Source organism: Labrus bergylta, chromosome 20 (genome assembly GCF_963930695.1).
Source record: "Labrus bergylta chromosome 20, fLabBer1.1, whole genome shotgun sequence".
Taxonomy (NCBI): domain Eukaryota; kingdom Metazoa; phylum Chordata; class Actinopteri; order Labriformes; family Labridae; genus Labrus; species Labrus bergylta.
In genome coordinates, this window is record NC_089214.1 from 9,141,646 (window position 1) to 9,169,304 (window position 27,659).

The 27,659-nt window shown below is 37.0% G+C and overlaps 2 protein-coding genes and 1 long non-coding RNA gene across 4 annotated transcripts in view; all 3 read left to right on the forward strand.

Moving 5' to 3' along the window:
• LOC109993119 (nebulin) overlaps positions 1–4,116 on the forward strand; it is a 59,940-nt gene extending 55,824 nt beyond the window's left edge. Inside the window, exons 68-69 of the mRNA XM_065948754.1 lie at positions 271–401; positions 1,445–4,116. Coding sequence (XP_065804826.1) covers positions 271–401; positions 1,445–1,621 — 308 coding nt within the window. The 3' untranslated portion in view covers positions 1,622–4,116. The remainder of the gene's footprint in view (positions 1–270; positions 402–1,444) is intronic.
• Positions 4,117–6,364: 2,248 nt separating this feature from the next.
• Positions 6,365–17,110, forward strand: ssr1 (signal sequence receptor, alpha). The gene is made up of 9 exons (XM_020645936.3): positions 6,365–6,527; positions 9,051–9,184; positions 9,371–9,467; positions 10,203–10,306; positions 10,426–10,584; positions 11,493–11,569; positions 11,709–11,787; positions 11,917–12,010; positions 13,538–17,110. The coding sequence occupies exons 1-9, from the start codon at positions 6,458–6,460 to the stop codon at positions 13,603–13,605; spliced, it is 882 nt and encodes a 293-aa protein (XP_020501592.1). The 5' UTR covers positions 6,365–6,457; the 3' UTR covers positions 13,606–17,110.
• A 2,863-nt stretch (positions 17,111–19,973) lies between these two features.
• Positions 19,974–27,659, forward strand: LOC109993113 (uncharacterized). Of its 2 annotated transcripts, none has more exons than XR_002278363.3 (5): positions 19,974–20,129; positions 24,644–24,799; positions 24,992–25,090; positions 25,798–25,865; positions 25,948–27,659. It is a non-coding gene; the product is annotated as an uncharacterized lncRNA (long non-coding RNA). The 2 variants fall into 2 exon arrangements; XR_003809218.2 differs by having other exon boundaries at positions 19,987–20,133.

Below are 27,659 nucleotides of genomic sequence, written 5' to 3' on the forward strand. Positions count from 1 at the left end.
CTCTCACTGTAACAGGATGAAGGCGATGACGTCACGCACACATTCGCATGCGTTTGACGTAATCCACATATCAAACTGACTAACTCACATTCTTCTTACAGTGTTTATTGTTGAACAGTTTCTCACGTTTCTCTAAAGTTTCCCTAAAACTCACCGTGTGCTCACAGTGGACGAGGCTCTTCATGTGTCAGAATCCAACATTCACTGGAAGCCTCTTCAAACACTCTTATTCTCTCTCTTTGTCTGTGTGTCTCTTTGTCCCTCGTCCAGCTCCCGTCCTTCCTGGAGCATATCATCAGGGTGTCCAGATGCAGCAGCAGCAGCAGTATCACGGCTACATGCACCAGACCAGCATGTCATCAGTCAGATCCGTCACCTCCCCGCCGCACTCAGCCACTATGGTACATTCCTACTTAAAACATGTTTACTTAACATGAACATTTCATGAACTTTAAAAGGTCAGGGCATTTCTATAAACTAATTTGGGGTTTGAATGAATAATAGGTTGGTTGAATCATATTTGTTGGGGACAAATGCATCCTGATGGGAAAATGATTCATATATGATTCATTAATGTGTCTTACAACATAAGTAACAGTTATTCTCTCTGATATATCAGAAGTAGCTGGTGTGACAATCCATCAATCTCAGTTTTTTGGTTAATTTGTGTACCCAGAAAAATTATATTTGGTTCGAACTTGCGGATAAAAGCAGCAAAGTCCCACAAAAAGGAACAAAGTAATGAAGCGGTAGATGAGCAACTCCCGTTTCTGCAAAGTCAAAAAAACTGCTTTTTCAATGGAGTCTTGTGGTCCCAGTTCCTTCTGGTCTAGTTGTGTTGAGTCTGTTTAGTTCACCAGTAAATACCTCAGGTAGATTTATATAAGAGCAGTGGTTCTCAGCTCGTGGGATGAGGAGCTGTTTTCAGATTTGTCTTTATTGGAGTGATAGGACAGTAGATAGAGTCAGAAATCAGGGAGAGAGAGTGGGGAATGAAATGCGGGAAAGGAGCCACTTGTCGGATTTGAACCCAGCTGCCCGCTTGCAGGACTGGAGCCTACGTACATGGGGCGTGCACACTAACCACTACCCCACCGGCACTCCATGAACTGGATTTTACAGATAATGATTGAGCTGTGGTAGACCAGCAACTCCTCTGTCCTTCCTTTAAACTATTGCTTTTGTCAATTGAGTCTGTTTTCTTTCGTGAAAAGGATTTAACAACAGTTTCTGGTCTTAAAGAAGGATGTTATTCTTGAATGAATCGATTTATCTCTGCAGGGATCCTCTCTGTGATGTTGTCAGACACTTAGAATAACAATCTGAGCCTGTCAATAGCATATGAACTAAACAGACAGGTACATGAGAAATAAAAGTTAAACCACATTTCACAGAAGACCAAATTTCTCCATCTGCCCTCTCCGTCTCTTCCTGTTGTCCTCAGCGTGTTTACCGAGCGCTGTACGACTACGCGGCTCAGGACCATGACGAGGTCTCATTCAGGGACGGCGATGTCATCATCAACGCTCAGGCCATCGACGAGGGCTGGATGTACGGCACCGTGCAGAGAACCGGCAAGTCGGGCATGCTGCCGGCGAACTACGTGGAGTGTTGCAACTAAATGAGGAAGAAGAAGAAGAAGAAGAAGAAGAAGAGAGGTCAGGGAGGTGTAGAAATGTAAAGAATAGAATCCTCTGTCACTGTTAGAAAATCAGCAGCTGATGATGTTCTTTGTTTTTCAGGGATCACATATTGTCAGAAACATGTTTGAAAACGTTTGCAGTAAATATGATTTTCTTTTAAATCCAACAATCATGAGCAGGAGAATCCATTGAATATGTGAAAACAATGAGCTGATTCTACATCATCGGGAGCAAGAAATAGACCAGAATGCATTGCAGGTTGTGGTTTTATTAAAGGACAGTCACTTAAACACACAAAAAATAGTCACAGATATATTTTTCTACATATTTGAATCCTGCTCCTTTAGCTTTCTTTGATCAAAGAGAGCTGTATCCATCTTTACAGGGGGGAACTGAAAAGCATCTCGGGAAATGTAGGAAATCGCTTACTAGAAAATAAGAAGTCGAGGCCTTCTGAGGGTAAATGAATTTGAAAATGACTGCTGGAATATGCAGAACATCACAGACTGCTGATACGAGATGACAGAGTATCTGAAGACGGAGATTTTCTTCATGTCCAGGAAGAAAGTGAAGGAGAAGCTGAGGTATAAATCCAGCATGCTGTCAATACGTTAGATCAAATCTTACAAGTAGACGAGGGGACAAGAGAAGAAGGATGCATGAAAAGACGGTTTGAGAGGAAGGACATATCAGTGATTATTTTTAATGTCCTGAAACAAACTGAATCAGATAATCAACTTGGATACTAAAACGAAAAAAGGTTATCAGGATGAGATGTATGAAGTCTGGTGATATTCTCTGTTTCTCTTAGTGGCAATTTATTTCATGAAAACAAACTAGCACTCCCATGCTGACAGAGCTCACTTCTGTTCACATGTACGTGATTGGCTGGGTGGAGGGGATTTAAAAAAAATCAATTTAACTTGATGTCAAGTCTCAAGTCTCTTAACATCAAATTAACGCCTTTCCAATGAGGCTCTTGTGCATAGGATGGGGCCAATGTTGCCCCATGTTGCCCCAAAAAAGGCTCATTTAAAATAAGGAATAAAAACAGCAGCAGGAGTGTAGAGACACTCTCTGCTCTGCAGCATGTTTAAAGTGGAATATAGTCCGTACTGTGTATCTTCTTCGCCTGTTCCATTGAGCTCCATTTTCGTCCAAGATTAGAAACTCATTCAAAAAACAGACTGTTGCACTGTAACAATTTCCTGCATTAGCTGGAGCACACTCTATTCATCTCACACACAGCACCCTGCTGGCCAAAATGGACAAAAGTGGACAAAACGTGAACTTGATGCTGCTTAAAGTAATCCCCAACAAATGCAACAAATTCTGTTTTTTTTTAGATCAAGCTAAAAGGGTATGATTTAAAAAAAGATTGAGATCTGCAGCAGGACACACAGGCTCGGAGCTCAAAGACTAATATTTTTTTGACAATGAGTGACATATTGTTTAACACCAGACTTATTCTTTAGGGACGGGTGAGAAGGGGAGAGGAGCTGAGGAAGAAAATAAGGAAGGAAACATATTAGGATATGTGTCTTTAATAGATGGGTTTGAAAATAGTTGTAAAGGAGGCGTGAATTTGAGATTTAAAAAGACAAGAAAACTGAACAATTCTGATGCAATCAAAGGACAGAGAGAGGTCAGAGTGATGAGTGGAGGAGTTAAAGAAGTTAACAACAATATTACAGGAACACGGTTTATAATAATTTATCTTGAGTTCTTTTCTTCATGTTCAGGTTAGTGTAGTTTAGTTTTTGACTTTTGATTTAATCTACAGAGAGATCACTCGGCACAGCAACACTAAGCTCCGTGTTTGTAAAGGACTGAACTAACACACTGTGTCTTTCTGTTTTTATTTTCAACTCTAAATAAAAGTGTTCACGTTGCGTGCTGTACACACACAATCAGTTTTTTTGTGGACTGAAATCTGAACAGGCTGTGTGAGAATGGGAGCTTGAGATTTGTGTTTGTTGCAGAGTATTTTGATACACAGGCTCCTGTCTATGTTTTGGAAATATATATTTTACTCTTCTACCTGTATGTATCCAGTATCTAGTGTTTGTTAGGGTTTGTTGTCTTGCTGTGTGATCTGCATCCCGGTCATGTATTAAATAACAAATTTACTTCACTAAGCCATCAGTCATCATTCTAACAAAGAGTATTTTATATGTTTGATTTCATTCATATTAAACACAAAGATATAATTTACTGAGTGTTCATGTTTTAACTGAGGCACTTTGTCTCATTTTATAAACCTGTTTATTTTCCTGCATTGATGAGTTTTGACTTCTAATGGCACAATTTGTAAAGTTTTCAGTTTATTCTGTCACCACAGATTTTACTAAGTTTATTTGAATATTATTTGAGATTCTATATCACGTAATCTCAGTTATGTTTTATTTGCCATATAATTGCAGTGTGTTACCTACATGTGGTAGAAATAAAACCAGAAATTTGTCAAAATAAATGTGTTTTTCTTATTCAGACTCTTTGATACTGTTAATCACAATGAATGCACTTATTCATTTATACTCACTCAGTATATGTTTACATTCTTGTTGTTCTGTTTCTATCTATCTTAAAGACAGTTTCCACAAAGCCGTCCAGTTCAGTTCAGTTTGGTACCACACCATATATTGGCGTTTTCACTGTCAAAAGTTGGGAATGGTACTAAAATAACGGATCCATACTTCTTACTTTTCTGCTAACCTTCTGTAGGGGTGTACCGATCCAACCCTAAAGGGTGGAGCTAGAAACACTGCAGTCTGTTGATTGGTTAAACGGTCTCACTTACCATTGAGACTGTATGGTTGGCTGTGGAAACACAAGCAAGATCATGGTTTACTGTACCAAACTTGTCCGCTTGGTGGAAACGGGGCTTTAAATTTACACAAATATATTGAAGCTCCTGTGTGCATTGATTTTGGTGCCCCCTGTGGACAAAGCAGCACCTATTATCACTTTCGCTGATTTGGTTATGTGAAAGATGTGATTAATTTTTTTCCTACAAAAATACAAATAAATGTAAATGTAACCCTCATCGAGAATCTTTGAGAAAAAAAAGTTCTTTTTTTTTAAAGGCCATGGTTTCGCAGTGCACTGTTCACCTATCCCCCAGCAGCAGCTTTAATGTATTTCACAGACATGTTGTGTGAAGTCAACCATGTACCACTATACTTATTTTTTTTATTTTCGAAACATAGGTCCATATCAAACACAAAATAAATATATTAATAAGACAACAACGTGTGTGTGTGTGCGTGGAAAGTCAGAGTGAGAAAAATGAGGAAAACAAATACAAAGTCACTACAAAACAAAAAAACAAAACAAAACAAATAAAAATAGATGAATAAATAAGTGATGATAACAATATTCATCCAGAATTCATCGTCATTATTGCCACCATCAACAAAAATATTAGCGTTGTTATGATGTCAATGGAGACAGGGGGATGTGCCGCAATCTTATTGGTGAGACCAGTAGATAAGTACACACATAGAGTGGCAACAGGAGCCGGAGACCGAGCCCTAGACCCTCCGGTTGTGAGACGGTCAACTTCCCCCCTTAAGCCACATTTTCCCCGCGTAGCAGCGGGAGCAAGACCGGGTCCAGTGTCTTCTTGACCCATGACACACCAGACATGCGGCCGCAGGAGCCAGGGACCGGACCACCGACCCTCCGGTCGAGAGACGATCTAACTCAGTCACATCATCCATAAATTCAAAAATTTAATTTGCACAGCCCTGTAAAAATAATGTTTGTGAGAACATAATTGTTATATAAGTAGTAATGAGAATGGTGGCAACAGAAACAGTATAAGAGTAGTAGTAATAAAAAAAACAACTATAAAATAAATCATAGAAAGTGTACCAATAGTTGTAGAGAGATGATTGTGTTTGTTAATGTTGAGAAGGCTGTCGACTTAAATTCAGAGTATTTTTAGAGAATAGATGATAACAGGAAAAAAAATAAAAAATACACAAAATAAATTAAAAATAATAACAATAAAAATAAATGAAATAAATAGGTGGAATAATATTATGAAATAGGTCTATATTATTTATACTAACATTATTAACAGATATAATAGTACAGTAAAGGAAGAGAAAATACATTCTGTGTATTTATGTAACGGTTTTTAAATGGGAAAATAAATATATTAACTAATAGAATGAGGGAAAAATAAAAAGGATGTTTGTGTATATGTAATAGATCAGTAGGGTAATTTATTGATTGTATTGATGTGGAGGAAGGCAGTCAGGAAAAAATAAAAATAAAAATATAAGACAATTATAATGATATCAGGAGATATTCGGTCATGTTTGTAGAAAGTTCATAAATAATAGTCAGATAGGGTTGTGATTATTGTTGTCCAAAGAGGAGGATGTATTCTCCAGAGATGTGTGAAAGTCATAGACTGTAAATATTGGGGTCAATGTTAACCTTTAGGGTTAAATGTTGCTGTTATTTGTAGTGTACCCGCACTGTCCAGTCTAAAGTCCCATTCGTTAAAAACAAAATGTTCCGTGTTTTCAACGAAAAAACACTAAATGGTAAACATAAATTGCCAAATAAAAATGAAAGTCCTCAAACTTAATTGAACTGTAATACATTTTGTTAAATCCTATGACCTAAGGACAACGCTAGGGGAGACACAATTTGCTGTTAGTCAGAATTCGCCAGTACACCTACCGGTCGGTGCCTTTTGCGCATGCGTCGTGGCGATCGTAACGGAAGCAGCACGGCAGCACTCACAGCTCGGCTGTCTGACAGACACTGAATGAAAACGCACTGATTTCGACCTAAAAATGCTGAAATTTCTACCCAAACTGATGCTGCTGGTGCTGCTAGCATTCCCGGCTACTATTCTCATGAAAGGTATGTTTATGTTTTAATCTGCTCGCCGTGGCTTTCGGTAACAGTGACAGTGTGTGATTAGCTTTTAAGCCCTGACATGCTATCGTTAGCTGCTCAGCTAACTAGCTGCTGTAATAAGAGGAAGGCCTGCTGGACATGTGCTATCTCAAAGTAAATGTTCACTTTAAAGCCCTCACTGTTTAAGAAAATGCCGAATGTATTGGCCTTTAGAGTTTGTTGATATGAATGTTTCTGTCTACATGTTGTCTCCAGAGTTTGTTGCATGTTTGTAGTTCATGTGACTGATTAGACTGACGTGTCCTTCCTGTCTGCTAACTGTTAGCACAGAGGCTAAACATCTATGTTAACATGCTTACTAACCCCTTTTAACAATTTCCCGGACATATTTATCAAATTAAACTCAATATTATTAAACGTGATCCTCCACTAACTTCACATCAGCTCGTTATGTGTAAATATACTTTAATAAAGTACATAAAGTGCAGTTTTCATTGCTGCACCAGGTGACTGTTGTAGTGCAGCAGTCTTACTCAATTGTTCCGTTTTTACATCTTTTAAATGACATATATCTACATTAAAATACGTTTTTAAACCACTGAGTATTAACTTTAATTTAAACCTTTTGTTTTGCAGTAGAAAACAGTGATAATAATTGTTTGATTGTGATAATCAGCATTTGTGGAGGATGAAGTGTGTGTGACTGAAATGTGCAGTGAATCAGATCTGAAAACTTTAATTCTGTCTGACATTTTAATCCTCTGTGCTGTTTGACCTGTGAGCAATCTTTGACCTTTTTATGGGATCATGTTTATCTTAAAGAAATAGATTTAAAGACACTGCTAGAGGAGGGTGATTTAGGAAGTATTGGGTTGCATTCTAGGGACACAAGGACTCATGTTGGAGCTGCAGTTTTCTTATATTTGATGCTGGTTATATATATGTTTTTGTATTTGTTGTTGCTGGGTAGTAAACTGTATTCTATTTTATTTCATTTTAAAAGCTTTCAGAAAGGCTGCTCTCATTGAGTATTTGCGTTGTCTGTGTATTTTATTTGTTATATTTAAATGTTCCAAATAGATAATTAAAAACAGAAGAAATGTTTAGGAGCTCTTTAGCCAATATTGCGTTAATAAGCATTTTTGTACTGGCGTGATTTAGTATTTCAAGGCTCTAATTTTGAGACATGTAGGTCAGGGGTGGGCAACTGGCGGCCCGGGGGCCACATGCGGCCCCCCATCAACCCTCAACGTGGCCCTCAGGTCAATTTTGACATATCAATTAATTGGAAACATGAAGAAAAATGTGACAAAATCTCCCATGAAATCAGAAATATGTCCATAATAATTTTTGATCACTGGTATATGTTGAGATAAATTTGAGACATAATTGATTGGTTTTTGTATACTACAATGTGGCCCTCTGGCAGTGAGAATTAAATGAATGTGGCCCTTGCTGTGACCAAAGTTGCCCCTCCCTGATGTAGGTGAAGCAAGTATTAGCAGAGTGATCAGCCACTAGCTGCACTCGCACAAGAACGAATAAGTGACAGTAAGAAGAGGAAGAAAGACAAATTCATATATATGAGGAAACTAGAATATATATTACTAAGAACATGTTAAGATATCCTTTAAACATTCATGAAGTGCTTCTGCAGAGTAAAGAGGCTGTATTAAAAAGTAAATTAAACATATCTTTAAGTGGATTAGCTGAAGTGCATTTAGATATTTAAAGACCGCTCGATGTTTGGGTGTCTCACGATTCGATTTCGATTCTTGGGGTCACGATTCGATTCAGAATTGATTTTTGATCATAAACGATTCTGGATTCATTGATCCATGGATTCAAAATATATTTATGAATTAGTTTGCTTCAGGATCCACTCCAGTCATCTGTGAGACTGGCTGAATTTCTTGTTGCTCTATTTGGCATTCTACTGAGTTAAAGAGCTAGCCTTAGCACTTAGCAGGGAGCGACTGATGTGCTTTGGTTTCAATATTTTCTCTCCAGCTGCTTGCAGCCAATGTGCTCTCTTTGTTTTGCTGTGTCTTTATAACCAGCATCCACACAAAAAAGATCAGATCTTCTCTGCATGACCATTGTGACAGAAATGAATCCCATTCAGGATTGTGTTTAAGAGATCGTACAGTGAAGCTTTATGAAGTGTGATCAATATTCAGCCCAACGTCTTTATCATTCAAAAATACGCCTGTAAATGCGGTTAGTGTCGTGTTGATATCAACAAATGAACCCCTAGAAGTATTTCCTGAAGACCAAGGTTTCTGTGATGTGCACAAGTGGAATCCCACTCTTTCTGCTATCGATTATTGTGACTGGTTACAGTGGCTAGGATAACCTTGTTAGCTGGGCTTAGCTTAGCTTCAAGCTAACTGGTATCATTGGCAACGTTATTTAATATGAAACTATTTTACTGTCGTCAGAAAATATACCTCTTAAGAACAATTATTCAAACACATTTTTAAAAGGTATTTTTAAGTGACGATTTCCAAATTGTTCATCCATCAGGGCCGATGGTCAGCGCCCAGGACCTGACTGAGGACGAGGAGGCTGAGGCTGTGGATGAAGATGCTGTGGACGATGTGGCAGCGGAGGACGAAGACGACGAGGCAGAAGTGGAAGACGACGAAAATGCAGAACTGGTGAGAGTCAGAGAGAAAAAAAATCTTCTCATTATAGTATCAAGGTTCTTTTTTTAGGACTTAAAGAATCAATTTAAAGTAAAAATGAACAGCTGTGAAAATGATTAAAAACCAGAGGAGTGGATCTTGTTCACAGCTCTCATATGAAACTCATGTAAACTTTTATATACGTTTTTGTTCCTGTAGACGGAGGAAAAAGAAGATGAAGAGGAGGAGGCGCTGGTCGGAGAGGTGAAAGCTTCCCCCAACGCTGACACCACCATCCTGTTCGTCAAAGGAGACGGTAACTTTCTCTAAAGATTCTCAGAACTGGATTAAAAAGTCAAACCTTTAAAAAGCAGAATATTTTATAAATTCTGTGTGGTGTGCAAGAGGAAGTCATTGCTGTATGGAGTCATAGGAGTGTCATTAAAGAGAATACATCTGTAAAGAATTAATAAATAAAAGTAAATGATACATAAGAATATATAAAAGAATAAATCCAACTAAGAAATACCTACAAGAGTAGTTATAGGTCATCTTAATCTATTGAACTGTTCATTTTATTTACATATTTTTAAAATCTATATTTATATACTTTCACTGTTCTTTTATTTTATTTGTCATATATATATATATATATATATATATATATAGATCTAAATATGTCTGTTTTATGTGTTTCTTTTTAACTTAGTTTAAGTCTTTTTTTTCAGCCAAGGCAGGAGAATCATTGATTGACAGTTTGTCTCTTAGTAAGAGAAATAATAACTGACGTATTAGAATAATTAATATACAGTGAGAATAGATCTATTTATATGCATTCGTAATTCATCTAGTGTAGAAACATACAAAGATAAACAATGAACAAACGAATGATTATATTATATTCGGGAATACTTGTTTATTCGAGTTTCCTTCATTCTCTAGTTTTTATTTTATTGATTCATTTGAATAATTTCAGCTCCTCCATATATTTATTTTCTCACTTCTTTCTTTTTCTCTCTTCTGTTTGCTTCATGCTCTTGCTTCCCTCCAGACTTCCCTGCTAACAACATTGTAAAGTTCCTGCTCGGCTTCACCAACAAAGGATCAGAGAACTTTGTCGTGGAGTCTCTGGACGCCTCTTTCCGTTACCCACAGGTACAGAAACACAAAATAACCTTTGAGCTCTCAGTGGCCTGGAGTAGAAATAATTGGAATAACCGGGGAAATCTCTCTGCAAGGAGTTTTCTAACTCGTTTTTTCCCCGCCCCTGTCAGGATTATCAGTTCTACATCCAGAACTTCACTGCTCTCCAGCTCGGCATCGAGGTTCCCTCCGGCAGACAGGCCACCTTCGAGTACTCCTTCATCCCCGCAGAGCCGATGGGAGGACGGCCGTTCGGACTCGTCATCAACCTCAACTACAAGGACGGCAGTGTAAGAAGAAGGGGGAGGGGACTTTAGGCTGAAAGATGTTGTAAAAAGTGATATCACAATGTATTTTCTTTCTGTGTTAAATACTGTGATGTGAAAAAATACTGAAAGTTATTCCAAAACAATGAAGTGGATATCTGTAGGGATAAAGTTCAAGTTGAGTCGTTGACTATAGACCGGAACAGCTGATCAGCACGCTGCAGGTGGAAGAACACATATGTGGTGAAGTAGTGCTAAACAAAGAAGCTTGCCAGTGGAGAAGTAAAGCGCTGTAATTTTTTAAGAGATATATTTAGTTACATTGACTCTGACGTTTTTAAGCACTCTGACGTTATTAAGCACTTTGAATTTCCTTGTTGTTGAAATGTGCTATATAAATAAGATGCCTTGCCTATTGTTACCCTCCATGCCTTGCATTCCTGTTGTTTTCTCAGTAGACAGGCTCTGACCAACATTTCCTGTAGCTAACATATTTACTACTGACAAGTGCCTCATACACCCCCCCCCCCTTCAGAAATAACCAACTATCCCTCTAAAGCATTAGCCGTTTCTGTACTTTTTATGCAAACAGTGCATTTTTCTAGAATGTGTTTCATCATTCTACTCCGACGGTTTTCTCACAGCTCCTTGATGAGATACGGTTGTAAAAGAAAGATAAACAGGGCAAGGTTCACCAAAGATTACAAAAGAGAAAGTGACATTTATCTCTAATATTATTTTCTTTGATCACCACTTTCTTATCTCTTGTCTTCTGTCTGCTTTTTTTTCTTTTCCCTCTGCCCTCTTTTCCCTTCCTGCCTCTGCTGTTACTCCCTTTATACTTCTCATCCTATCCTCCTCTCCTTCTCCTCTTATTCAACCCTTTTTACCCCCTTTATATATTTATTTATTTATTTATTTTCTGTATGTAGGGAAATATTTTCCAGGATGCAGTTTTCAACCAGACGGTTACCATCACTGAGAGAGAAGATGGACTAGATGGAGAGACGTAAGTGTTTGCATCACTTTGCTTTTTAAGTTTTTTTTTTTCTGCTTATTTTGATTATCTGTCTGACTTCTATAATTTCCGCTCAATCCCTTCTCATATTGTTTCATCTGTTTATGATTCTCTGCGCCTTCTCTCTCAGGATCTTCATGTACGTCTTCCTGTCAGGCCTCGGGCTGTTGGTCGTTGTCGGCCTTCACCAGCTGATGGAGTCGAGGAAGGTACAGATATTATAAAAAAGGACCGCAGTATAAAAACATAGTTAAAGAAATGGGATTGACGACCTTGTTAAAACTATGAAGATGATGTCAGACGGCATTAACTCCGGTTATCTGTGTGTTTGTGTGCAGAGGAGGCGTCCTGCTCCAAAGGTGGAAATGGGAACTTCGAGCCACAACGATGTCGACCTGAGCTGGATCCCACAGGAAACACTCAACCAGATCAGTACGTATGACACCCCAACCTGAACACACACTCCTCTGCACACACCTCACCTTATCTGGTCAGCTTCTAAATTTCTGCACCTTTATTTTTCACTGACCAGATTCTACACCTGTCTGCCATGTTTTTAAAGCTACTCACCGTTCATAGGGTTAAAACTAACCTGAAAGAATAAATTCTTTCTATATTCTATTCTATATTTGAATAATAGTCAATTCAAACTGAAACTATCCTTAAATTCATTATAATTAAGAATATACAGTTTGTATGTTTAATGAGGGCTGAGTGATATTGGAAAAAAATGATGTTGTGATATTTTATTTCAGGGATGTATATTATGATTTTTCTAAAAACAGAAGACATTATTAACAACTAAAATATAATGTCTATAAGGGATGCAACGATTCTCTATATATTGTCTATTCTCCGTCCATACAGAATAGAGAACAGGAGGAGCAACACATTTTATTTGTATTACTGTAATTAGTCATGGAAAACGATTAAACCCGGATGTTTCTGTTTGCAGTAAACAACATAAAAGTAGCCACCTGGCGTGCTGCAGGGCCACATGCACACATCATATGCAAAAAAACAAAAGAAAAGCTTGTCCCTCCTGTACAAAGCAAGAGCTGGATGTTAGAGTTTAGACTAAACCCTGACACTTCGAGCTCTTCTCTTGGTGTTGGTTTGCTCACAGAATCAGCTGATGTGTTTGTCTCTGAGCTCTTCCTGCTTCACCTGCTCCTGATTACACTTTAACTTTACTGTGCATGACGATTACTCTCTTTTCTTCTCTTCCCTCTCTGCCTTCCTTGCTGTCATGTTTTCCTGTGTCTTCAGTGCAGAGTCGCAGAGGTGAGGTCTGCTTTACCTTGTGTGTGTGTGTTTGTGTGTGTGTTTTTGTGTGTAAGCTCTGTTAGTTATTGAGCTATGTTTATCTGATTAATTCTTACTTGAGCCTCTCTGGCCTTTCAGTGGAGAATAGTTTTTTTTTTTTTAACATGTGATTACAGGAACTCACATTTCCACACGTTGTTTGTTTATAAAATCAAGAAGCCATCAACTAAAAAGAGTATGTTATGGAAATGGCTGTATTTTAAAACTACATGGAGTTTAATCAAATGATCTTTCACTGGATTCAGAACCAATTAAATTTGATTCAGTGTCCTCTGTGAGACTTTCCCTAACCACAATAACTGTACCGGTAGTAAATACCCATTAATGGGTTAATATTGTCAGAAACCCAGAACACCAGTCTTGTCAGTTTTAGGAGAAATATTTATTTTCCCTCAGAGATAACTGTTTGGCTTCTACGGCTGGTTTCTCATCAGTTGAAGTGATCTAATGGAGTGATTTCAAAATAGTTTGTATCTTTAAGTCATATAGACTCAAATTACATTTAAATGGGGCCCAGTTTAAAATACTAAAATAAAACCATTATAGGGGGAAAACTGAGATGTGTCTGTATTTGGTGAGGAATGTTCCGCTGTGTTACATCAGTCATGATCAATGTTTCTCCTTCTTTTCCAGACAAAGCGTCTCCGAAAAGATCTCCTCGCAAAAGAAGCCAGAAGCGCTCGGCCGGCTCAGACGAGTGACGGGTCCCTGACACCACGGCGACAGATCTTCACCCGTCTACATATTGAGGAAGAGGAGGAGGAGACAAGGGGAGGGCTGTGAGCGCCACGCCAAGCGCAACTCTGCCTTCTTTACTGAGGAACTTTAACCAGTGCCAAGCACAGCTATGACTGGCTCTACTTTCAGCTTAAAAACTGTTCCACACACACACACACACACACACACACACACACACACACACACACACACACACACACACACAGGCAGGTTTGTTTAATGTTTTCTAAAGAGAGGTGAAAGGAAGGTCTTGGAACAGGTGTGTGGGTTTTAAAGGCAGGTGAGGATGTTTTCTATACAGGTTGTTGCGTTTCTTTTGAATGATGTGTTTGCCTTCGTAAGAGAACTGCTGATTTGATCGTCGTGGGACAGTTTTGATTGTTTCTTCGTTGATTACCTCCCACTCTGGTGTAGGGCTGAAACAAATAGTGGTTCATCAATCAGTTTAGCATCAGTATTCATTTGTTATGATGATAAACTGAAAATCTTGTCTTTTTTGACTTTTGATGAACATTTGTCACTTTTTTTACATTTACCAACAAATAATAACTGTAATCATTATTTACAGTCCTACCCTGGAGTGTTAAAACGGTAACATGCAGTCTTTTGTTTTCAATTGTGCATTTTGTTTTTGTAGTTTCAAGTTCACAGATTGTGTCAGATGTGTTTCTAGCTGCTGTTGTTTTTTTTTCTTCGGCTCCCTTTCACTGCACTGATCCTGAGAATATTCTGATCCTGGTGTCGGGTATCACTGATTCACACTCTCCTGACGCTAGGTCACTAAAGAATGCCGCCGTCCTGTTAAATGTAGCAGAGTGGAACGCTTTGAGCTCTCTGTGTCTGAATGAACCCTGCAGACGGCCTGACAGTAGTTTTCAAAGTGTTACTTTCAAACTAAGGTTTTAATATGCGACAGAATAAGGAGTCAAAATTAAGAAACAAAATAAAATGTAGGAGCTTGCAAGAGCGCACTCAGTAGCATCCCTGTGTACTTGTGTGTGCCGTTATTGTGTATAAACGGTTCCTATAAATGTCTTCGTTGCTACATAGTTTCTGATTTGGGTGTTGCCTTTAAATGTGGCACATATATTGCTGGATGAATTTGGCATTAAACTGGTTCAAATCCAGTGCAGTCTGCAGCTGAACTATCATAGGACAGGTGAACATTGCCTTGTTTGGTTTATGAAATACAGAGTGAGAATTCATGATTATTTCATGTTTGAAGTTCACATTTTGGGAGGAGACGCAAAGCAGGAAGTTGTCAGTTTTCAGAAAAAAGTCGAGATGAATTGTTGAATTGCTTCGCCTTTTTGGACTGTTGGAGTAACAACACCAACAAATGAAAAGACCTAAATGAGACTTAAACACCATGATAGACATTTCTAACTGTTCTCTTATGAAGAATTGCTCATGGCAGAATTAAAGATGACAATAATAAGTTTACTACAAAGGATCTTCAGAGTCTGCTGAAATGATGCAGAATGACCAAAAGTCAGGAATATCACATCAGCAGGTGGAGAACATGATTCTTTTGCTTTCTAATCAGACCTGCATAAAGGAAGTTAGCAAGACGAGTGGAGCACAGTGTCTGATAGAAAACTTCCATATATATGCCTGACTTAGTAAAATAATGAACCCAACACTCACACGTTACAGAAACTAAGAGGAAACCATTCACCGTGTCATCAACAACCTCAGCAACTCAGATGAGACTTCTTGTAGAATCGCAAGATTTAAAAATTACAAACTACGGAAGCCCTGAAGGCAAGTGAGAAATAACATTCTGGTTATCCTTTTTTCAAAGTCTGATCTAAATTGTTTTCTCTTCTGTGTTCAGTTGTGTCAGTTCTAAAAAGATACATTTCTCTTGTCTATAAGTTTACCAATTCCTTAGTGTTAGTTTTTTTATTTTATTCAAGCTAAATTCATTTTTCTGACTTATTCTCGCTGTGAAAACATGCAGCTAAATGTTCTAACAGGCTCTGTTCTGCATCATTTGCCTGTCTGGGAAAATGGATGCAAAACAATGATATTTATTAATCATGTTTTTAAAAAAAATTTAACTCACCTATTTTCTTAAAATAGAAACGGATAATTGTCCAAGTTTCTTAATTTGGCTGTGGCAGCGGGTGCAAAATCAGTTCTAGCAGGCGATTTTATTTCCTTGAATCACTTCCAATGACAACATGAGGAGAGATGTTTAGACAGGCTGAAGAAATGTTCTCAGGTTTTCTCCGATGTTATTTTTTCTCCTTCCAAATCAGAAATGTCAAAGTTTCAATCAAGCGCTTGTTGAAATATTAATTTTAGCAACAAGAAATAATGAATCCATGCAACCCAAACAGAAGGAAGCTGCATACAGCATACTAGAAGTCAAAAAGTTTTCATTTGAATGAATCCGTTTCGTATGAAAAAGCCACATTAAAGAAAAAAGGAAGAATAAAGTTGTATAGTTGCAAGGAAAAAAAGTCAAATGTAAGTGTAGTTTCTGATTTTGTTATGCTTGGCCATGCTCTGCCTGTATGTTTTGTTATTGTGGCGGAGCATCTTGAGAAGACTTTTATTTGATAATTAATGTTTAAATACTAAAGTTTAAAGCCTAACCATGGCCTAACATTACAACATCATTATTTTAATATTTTGACTTTCTTCTCATAAAATAAGGACTTTCTCATCCTACGACTTTTTTCCTTGTTCTATATAAATTGTTCTTAGTTCATTTTGTCATTTCATGAGATAGTTTCCCGCCTTTTTTTCCTGACATTTTCACTCAGAAGATAAAACGGTTAAGACTCAGACTAAAGACATGTCTTTTCTTCTTCTCTCTTGTCCTTCAGGGGTTAAATATCAAACCATCAACATGTGCCTGTTTTCTACTTTTCTTGATTCTCTCTGTAACCATATTTTCAAAATCAGAAGATCAATTTACCTGAAAGTGAATCTGAGTGTTTTTGTTTTCTATTTTCTTTTTCAATTGTAACAATGTTGAACTGGCTGAAGCACTGGTGTAAATACTGGCTGATGGAGGATCACAGCAAAATTACTGAGCTAATTTATTTGAGTGACAGATTTGGTCCTAAATAGGGTGGGGTTTTGTGCACTGTTATTTTATTTTACCACTAGGGGACAGCACTGATTTGCTTTGCAGGCTGTGGGCTCTGTTTGAAGTTCCTGCTCTGCAGAGCTTTTACATTTAAAGCTTTGTGATTCTGTGAGGAAATGACCTCAAAGTTTGGATTCAAACTGTTGTTTCATGTTGGAATTAGACAATCCGACAAGTTGCATTATCAGAAAAACACAGTCCAGATTTAACACACCTGATACGGATCATAGATCCACAGAAAACTGAGCGGATGTTTAGGTTTTTCTTTTCTTTTCTAAGATGATGGGGCTGTCATTCACAGATTGAAGTTTCGACTTTCATTTGCTTTTAAATGTGCAGAAAATAAACTTTGATGATTTGCTGTACTTTGTGTGTTTTTTTTCCTTCTCAATTACATTTTGAGTTACTCTATGTTTAAATGTATAATTAATATCTGCTGTAGAAAGAATACATTTTCATACATACCAATTACTGTATGTAATACAGTCACACATACCTAAATCATACATGCATACATTAATACTTACATACATAGAGACATACACCAATGGAGAGATGCCAGTTCACATGAATGAGTGCCCGACTCAATGCTACAGGGCGCCTCAGCAGAGCTCAGGAGATATTCTTGTGTGTGTGTGTGTGTATGTATGTATGTGTATGTGTTTCTGTATATATGTAAATATGCATGTATGTATGTATGTATGTATGTATGTGTATGTGTTTCTGTATATATGTAAATATGCATGTATGTATGTATGTATGTATGTATGTATGATGTACCACAGTCATTTAGAGTAGCGGTAATCAAACCTCTACTCAAAAAACCTACTCTAGATTCAGGAACTCTAGTTAACTATAGGCCTATATCCAACCTTCCTTTTATCTCAAAGATCCTGGAGAAAGTGGTAGCTAATCAGCTGTGTGACTTTCTCCATGACAACAGTTTATTTGAGGAGTTTCAGTCAGGATTTAGAGTCCACCATAGCACTGAGACTGCACTAGTTAAAGTTACAAACGACCTACTTCTAGCTTCAGACAGGGGACTTCTCTCTGTGCTCGTCTTGTTAGATCTTAGTGCTCCTTTTGACACCATTGACCATCAGATCCTATTAGACACACTAGAACATTTACTTGGAATTACAGGGACTGCTTTAAGTTGGTTTGAATCCTACTTATCAGACCGATCTCAGTTTGTACATGTTAATGATAAGTCCTCTATGCACACCAAAGTTAGCCATGGAGTACCACAAGGTTCAGTGCTTGGACCAATTCTCTTTACATTATATATGCTTCCTCTGGGAAATATTATGAGGAAACACTCCATACAGTTTCATTGTTATGCAGATGATACTCAGCTTTATGTATCAATGAAGCCCAATGGCACCAGTCAGTTATGTCAGCTAGAAACGTGCCTTAAGGACATTAGGACCTGGATGACCAGAAATTTTTTGCTACTTAACTCAGACAAGATTGAAGTTATTGTGCTAGGCCCTAAAAACCTTAGAGAGACTTTTTCTAGTGATGTGACTGTCCTTAATGACATCAGCCTGGCATCTAGCACCACTGTTAGGAATCTAGGAGTTCTATTTGATCAAGATATGTCCTTTAGCTCTCACATCAGGCAAATTTCAAGAACAGCCTATTTTTACCTTTGTAATATATCCAAGATCAGAAATATCCTGTCGCAAAATGATGCAGAAAAACTAGTTTGTGCATTTGTTACCTCCAGGTTGGATTATTGTAATTCTCTTTTGTCAGGGTGCTCTGGTAATTCTCTAAAGACTCTTTAACTAGTCCAGAATGCTGCAGCTCATGTACTGACTAGAACTAGGAAAAGGGACCCCATTACTCCTGTGTTGGCTTCTCTGCACTGGCTCCCTATAAAGTCTAGAATATAATTCAAGATCCTTCTCCTCACTTACAAAGCTCTAAATGGCCAGGCACCATATCTTAAGGAGCTACTAGTGCCGTACTGCCCCTCGAGAACATTACGGTCCCAGAATGCAGGCCTACTAGTGGTACCTACAGTCTCTAAGTGTACTATGGGAGGTAAAGCCTTCAGTTATCAGACTCCTCTCCTCTGGAATCATCTTCCAGCCGGTGTCCAGGAGGCAGACACAGTCTGTATTTTTAAGAATAGACTTAAAACTTTCCTCTTTGATAAATCTTAGGGTTAGGGCTGGTGCTGGTGTAGACCAGCTCCTAGTTATGCTGCTATAGGCTTAGACCTTAGACTACCGGGGGAACTGGCACCTTGAGCTCCTCTCTCTCTCTCTCTCTCTCTCTCTCTCTCTCTCTCTCTCTCTCTCTCTCTCTCTCTTTGTGCATATACAGTACATCATATTACTGCATGTATCTGTAAATCTCAGTCACTAACCACCTACTTTCCTGGGAGCTCTTGAGCTCTCTTAGGGTCTTCAAGATTGACGGCTTGCCTGAACAAAATTCGTCGCGGAATCAGCTGGGGCGGACTCCGGCCAGTGAAAACAAAGAGGCGGGGCGAGCTGTCAGATGAGCAAGATGAGCGAGTCGGCTCGTTGCAGTATGTATGTATTTCCAGATCCTGCACAATTATATGGGATTCTAATCCCTGAAAAGACAGACCTCCTTCTTCAGTGAAATACTTGCATGCATGTATGTATGTAAAATAATTGCAGTTATATGTAAGAACAGAGGAGTTGCTGGTCTACCCCTGCTTTGACATTTTTTTTAGGTGTCATTGTGTTGTGTCAGATTTATATGAAAACACAAAAGTACATAAAAACATCTACCTATATACATACACATATGTATGAATGCATATTCATACATAGAGACAAACATATACTGTACATAGCCTACATTACAATATTGCAGAGTAAGTCTTTTTTCAAAACCAAAAGTAAGTTCTCTATTAATCAATAATCACCATTATCAAAAAAATTGGTGATATTCTTATAAAATGTCAAATGTTTTGAATGCAGAGTGTAATGTGCAGCATTAACTATTACTAAAATGAGTTATTGAATGTTTAAAAGTGTTTACTTTAAGAGGAGCTGCTGGCCAGAATTAAAATCTTTAAAAAAAGAAAAGTTTATTCAATAAACTACAAGGTTATTCAAATGAATGTGTGTGTCCTTGTCACAAGTTCCTTCATTCCTTTGCGCGTGTCTCACTATTGTAGTTAATGTGTTGTAATGTGGAATGTTTCTATGACGACATCTGGTGAGAAGGAAATAAATGTCCACTGAGTTTATTTTTAGATAGTAGACGCTGAGGTTCAGAGTACAAGCCAGAACAGGAACAAACAAGAATGTTGCTGGACGCTTTTTTTTAATCTTATATCTTATTTTTTTAAACAAGGATCCATCTAAATGCTGCGTTTCTTGATGATTGTATTTTGGGGTAGGTAATGATACTTTTTTTCTATCTACAACAAAGATTAACTAATGAAGGCTTTCTTCTGCTGCAGCTATTAAGTATAATGTTCCTGCTATTGTTTCTGCTGATAATCAGATTGTTTAGATCAACATTAACACAACGGTATGTTGCAGATATACAGAAAAGACACCTTATTTGTGTGCTTTCTGTATGTCATTAGACTGCATAAATAAGTTCTGTCAACCAACTTAAATACCTTTTCAAAGCCTGCAGAAGTGTGCATAGAGGGACGAGTGGGATACTTTGGATTGGAAGTTGGAAAAGAATGAAGAAATGAAACTTGGAGAAATTAGTCCCAGCTTATTTAAGGAAAAGAAATTAAAGGTCCAGAATGATAAAAGACAGAATAGGCTACATGTAGTTGAAAGTTAAAAGTGAAAACCACGTCAGGCAAAAAATCTATTTGTCAGTGCACACTGCCTCAAATTAAGTAACCAACTACCTTTTTTTTAGTTTTTAAACACAATCAAAGATTCAACGTTTGATTACCTCGTCAGACAAAGCAGCATAAGTTTTTGTAAACCTAGATATCGAAATTCTAGCTGTATGTTCTTTTTGAACCTGCAAAACAACAACAAATCCATTTCATCTAAAGACGCTGCGCAGCTCCGCAGCTCACCTGTTGTCTTAAAGACTGCACTTAAAGTTTACTTATAAGTCTAAACATTAGATCAGACCTTTTTTCAAGAGGTTCTCTTCCTCATACTGTCAAAAACATGCATTTAAAGATAAAGGTGGATCCGCGGACCACACTGACAGAGAGAGAGAGTTATTTGGGCGAGAGTCCGGGAATGTGCCATTGCGCATGTAAGTGGACGGACAAGTAACAAAAAGTTAAATTGATCATTACTCTACAGTTTACATGTTTACCAGTCAAGTATGTGAACTACATGACTGACTGCAGTCTCTGTAAAGAGAATGATGGCGTCCAAATTGCTCAATGTGCGCTGATTGGTCCTCTGTCTGCACGTCACTCTCCCTGCTTATTAAAAACTATAAAAACTGGTCATAAACCACGTGTGAACGTTTTGATTTGATTATTATTTAATGTTCTTAAATCGTTTGAGCTGCTGTTAATACTCTAAATATTTAGATTGTATGTATGTATGTATGCATGCATGCATGCATACATTCACTCACTCACACATACATACATGCATACATACATGCATACATGCATGCATGCATACATACATACATGCATGCATGCATGCATGCATACATACATGCATGCATGCATGCATACATACATGCATGCATACATACATGCATGCATACATACATACATACATACATACATACATACATGCATGCATACATACATACATACATGCATGCATACATGCATACATACATACATACATAACATGCACACATACATACATACATGCCTGCATACATGCATACATACATAACATGCATACATATATGCATACATACATACATACATACATACATGCATGCATGCATACATACATACATACATGCATGCATGCATGCATACATACATTCATGCATACATACATGCATGCATACATACATACATACATACATACATACATACATGCATGCATACATACATACATACATACATACATGCATGCATACATACATAACATGCATACATATATGCATACATACATACATACATAACATGCATACATACATACATACATGCCTGCATACATGCATACATGCATACATACATAACATGCACACATACATACATACATGCCTGCATACATGCATACATACATACATGCATACATGCATACATACATAACATGCACACATACATACATACATACATGCCTGCATACATGCATACATACATACATACATAACATGCACACATACATACATACATGCCTGCATACATGCATACATGCATACATGCATACATGCATACATACATACATACATACATACATACATGCATGCATACATACATACATACATACATACATACGTACATACATACATGTATACATACATACATACATACGTACATAACATGCATACATACATACATACATACATACATACATACATACATGCATACATGCATACATACATACATGCATACATGCATACATACATGCATGCATACATACATACATACATACATACATACATACGTACATAACATGCATACATACATACATACATACATACATACGTACATAACATGCATACATACATACATACATACATACATACGTACATAACATGCATACATACATACATACATACATACATACATGCATACATACATACATACATACATACATACGTACATAACATGCATACATACATACATACATACATGCATAACATGCATACATACATACATACATACATGCATGCATACGTACATAACATGCATACATACATACATAACATGCATACATACATGCATACATACATACATAACATGCATACATACATACATACATGCCTGCATACATGCATGCATACATAACATGCATACATACATACATGCATACATACATGCCTGCATACATGCATACATGCATGCATACGTACATACATACATACATGCATGCATACGTACATAACATGCATACATGCATACATACATGCCTGCATACATACATACATACATACATACATACATACATGCATGCATACGTACATAACATGCATACATACATGCATACATACATACATAACATGCATACATACATGCCTGCATACATACATACATACATACATACATACATACATGCATGCATACGTACATAACATGCATACATACATGCATACATACATACATAACATGCATACATACATGCATGCATACGTACATAACATGCATACATACATACATAACATGCATACATACATGCATACATACATACATAACATGCATACATACATACATACATGCCTGCATACATGCATACATACATAACATGCATACATACATGCCTGCATACATACATACATACATACATACATACATGCATGCATACGTACATAACATGCATCCATACATACATACATACATGCATACATACATACATACATGCATACATACATACATACATACATGCATGCATACATACATACATACATACATACATACATACGTACATAACATGCATACATACATACATGCATACATACATGCCTGCATACATACATGCATACATACATACATACATACATGCATACATACATACATACATACATGCATGCATACATACATACATACATACATACATACATACATACATACATACGTACATAACATGCATACATACATACATACATACATACATGCATAACATGCATACATACATACATACATACATGCATGCATACGTACATAACATGCATACATACATACATAACATGCATACATACATGCATACATACATACATAACATGCATACATACATACATACATGCCTGCATACATGCATACATACATAACATGCATACATACATACATACATACATGCATACATACATGCCTGCATACATGCATACATGCATGCATACGTACATACATACATACATGCATGCATACGTACATAACATGCATACATACATACATGCATACATACATGCCTGCATACATACATACATACATACATACATACATGCATGCATACGTACATAACATGCATACATACATACATAACATGCATACATACATGCATACATACATACATAACATGCATACATACATACATGCATACATACATGCATGCATACGTACATAACATGCATACATACATAACATGCATACATACATGCCTGCATACATACATACATACATACATACATGCATGCATACGTACATAACATGCATACATACATACATAACATGCATACATACATACATGCCTGCATACATGCATACATACATAACATGCATACATACATAACATGCATACATACATACATAACATGCATACATACATGCATACATACATACATAACATGCATACATACATACATACATGCATGCATACATGCATACATGCATAACATGCATACATACATACATGCATACATACATACATACATACATACATGCATGCATACATACATACATACATGCATGCATACATGCATACATACATACATACATAACATGCACACATACATACATACATGCCTGCATACATGCATACATACATAACATGCATACATATATGCATACATACATACATACATACATACATACATACATACATACATACATACATACATACATACATACATACATGCATACATACATACATACATGCATACATACATGCATACATACATACATACATGCATACATGCATGCATGCATACATACATACATACATGCATGCATGCATGCATGCATACATACATACATACATACATACATACATACATATTGGCATGTTAAGTAGTTTTTGTAAGGTGTTGTAATGTACCTTTTACCTTTGTTTATTGTTTTTCACCTCATTCAGGTTTTTGGTTAGTGTCAGACTCAAAATGAGGCTCTGTGATGAATGTGATGATGGAAACACAGCAGACGAGCAGACCGCACAGTCTGCAGCCTCCAGCTGCTCGAGAAACTTGTTACAGCTCAACCTATTACGCGTCAGCCATCATCAACATCCTAAGTGAGACCAAAGTAATGAATTATCACCATTGATACAGAATACCTGATGATCCTTAGACTTAATAATTATCATAACACACATGGTAACCTTTGCATTACTTTTCTTTGAAGCATTTACTGTGGAGGACTGGTTTCATGTACAGCCCATACAGTATCTTAACACTTCTAACAAAGATGTTTATCTCTCTTTCAGTGAAAACAAACAGATGCCACTTACAGCCGTTTACCTCCTGATGACACAGGGGCAATCCAAAGAGATGATCGACTCCAACCTGGAACCTTCACTCACAAAGTAAGATTACTTTTGTAAATATGTGAAGGGCAGGACTGGAAGGGACTACTTTAAAAGAAGATGATCTGTCAATCATTTCTTGGTCCATCAGTGTGTTGTTGTGTCTATGACATGGCAGAAAAAAGTGAAAAATTAGGTTGAGTGTCTCCAAGGGCCCAACATGATATTCGTCTTGTTTGGATCGATACCCAAAAATATTCAATTTACTGTCATAGAGGAGGCAAGAAATCTATAAATCTGAAACAATTCATTAAATATAAACAACTAAATCAATGCAGTTGTAGCTGAAAGCACAAGGGGCGTTTAAATCTAATCATTGTCTTTTCTGGCCACAAAAAAAAACATGGCGACAACAAAACTGCAAAACTCAAAGCTTCAAAAAAGTAATCCACAACCAAAAGGTGACGTCATGTTGGCTGAGGGTACTTTTTATAAATGCTCAGTGATTTTGATTGTTCCACTTTCTATTCCTAATGCTAACCTAGCTAACGTTTGGCATTTCTGGGTTTAAAATTCCACTTTTAAAATTAATTTTCAATCGGCCATTAGAGTCTTTTTTAAATCTTTTAACATTTAATTGAGAGATTAATCCTCAGTAGTACAATTTAACAATGGATTCTTTAAGATTTACTCTTCTAGTTATTCTATAAGTGTTAACTTTAAGCAGTGTAGAAATGATACAAACTCAAATTTCAATCTACTTTCAGACTTGTGTGCAGGACAACGAGCAGTAATGGAAATCCGCCAACTTTCTAAATCCATCCCAAACATTTCAGTAAGTTAACTTCTCTTTCATCCTCTACAGCAGGTTGTGCTGCTCTTCGGTTGTTAATGAGGTATTTTATTTTATTTTGAAGGTTTTGATGTTGCGAAGACTGAAGCCTTGAAGAGCAGCCATGAGAGGAGAAACACAAGATATCGCTCTGAGCTTCATTTTTCAGTAAGACAAGAAAGTTTCAAGCTGGATATCAGGCTGTTCTCACGGGATCTCAGCGAGTAAATCATCTGCTGTCATGAGATAAAGTTTGATTTCAACGGGACAAAGGTCGTCATGAAGCTGCATGTTCAATGATGTCAATTGACGGAGGAACATAGAATTAAATTCTCTTGTTGCAGCTCACTGCATGTTTGCAGAAATGGAAATCAACACTGACCTTTTGGCACTGAATATGAATTGTTTTTTGAATTCTGCACAAAACTTGTGAAAATGTAATCTTTATACTTCGAATGTTGTTTTTTTTATTGGCATGTGCTGCAAAGTTCCAATCAGGGACTGAAAACAGGAAAAGTGAGAGATTGCATTTTGCAAAACAACCGAGGTTTTAACCGAGTAAAACAAATATTTAAAAATGTACTTTTTTAAACACCAGAGTTTCCATTACACTCCATATTTTTTCAGCCACAACTGCATCAATCTTTTGATCCGTTCTCAGACTCTCAGAAATCACATTTGTAATCCAGACAACTAAGAAGTTTACCGTTATGTTCAGAAATGATTTCATAACTTCTAACAGAACCTCCAGATATAACTTAGAATTTTCACATAGATTTAATTTTGAGCTACATTACAGAGTCAGCAACTGATATTTAAAAGAAAAAAGTATTGTTTATTTTTTTCAGGGGCAGTGCATTAATAAATGTAATTGCACCAGAGATAGCTATTATCTTATTTGTATCTGTTGTCCCTGTGGAGGTAGACAAACAATACATAACAGGAAGTGTAATATCTAAAACACCAGGATAAGTCAAAATGATTTCGTGCATTACACTTCATAAGAAATCACATATATATATATATAAAAAATCCATACATATGAACAAACACTACATTAAACAGCAGCACCATAATGTCCATCAGTATAAAAATGTTTTTGTGGTTTTGTATTTTTTTTTAAACAATTAATCTGCTAACGTTATGTCAACATGTTTTCTCTGTCAACATGTTTTCTCTGTCAATTTCAATCTGTGCTGGAGGAGCCCATGATCTGCTTTTCATTACTGCTAGTTAACGTGGGCACAAGCTTCCTCCAGACATGTGACTCAGCATGCGCGTCTTTCTTTTCTTCCTTAACACAGTGTCTGAGAAAGACGCGTTTGATTTACTGCTCTGCGACATTCAATATAATCTGCTGCTTAACCAGTAAAACAAACCTTCTATGGCCTTCTCTTAAACAGCGTTGAGTGTTTCTAATTTTTTTCCATACATGTATTCAAATATTAAACCGTTATTTTTTTTAAGAATGCATGAAGCTGAGGATAGCTGAACAATATAAGGAGATTAAGGATGTGGTTGTAGTGCGGCCAAGAGTTTAAAACGACTGTACTGTCACTCCTGTGTATACCTTTGTGTCAATATTGTTTGATTTCTCATCTGACAGTTCTTATTTAAGGACGTATGGTGAATATTCAATATTGGTTATAGAAAGTCCTTAACAAAGTTTAAATTCACCCAAATGTGCCTGAATAAAAAGAGTTATCATGGATAAGCTTTATACTGAACAGTTAATCTATTAAGATGCTACATTATTGAATTTTGCCCTCGCAGGATCAATAAAGTATATCTTCTGTC

Excerpts from the sequence above, each read along its gene's own strand:
- ssr1 (XM_020645936.3), top strand. The coding sequence starts at position 6,458 with ATGCTGAAATTTCTACCCAAACTGATGCTGCTGGTGCTGCTAGCATTC. Across the intron at positions 9,185-9,370 it reads ACGACGAAAATGCAGAACTG|ACGGAGGAAAAAGAAGATGA; the intron begins GTGAGAGTCAGA and ends TTGTTCCTGTAG. Across the intron at positions 11,788-11,916 it reads AGCTGATGGAGTCGAGGAAG|AGGAGGCGTCCTGCTCCAAA; the intron begins GTACAGATATTA and ends GTTTGTGTGCAG.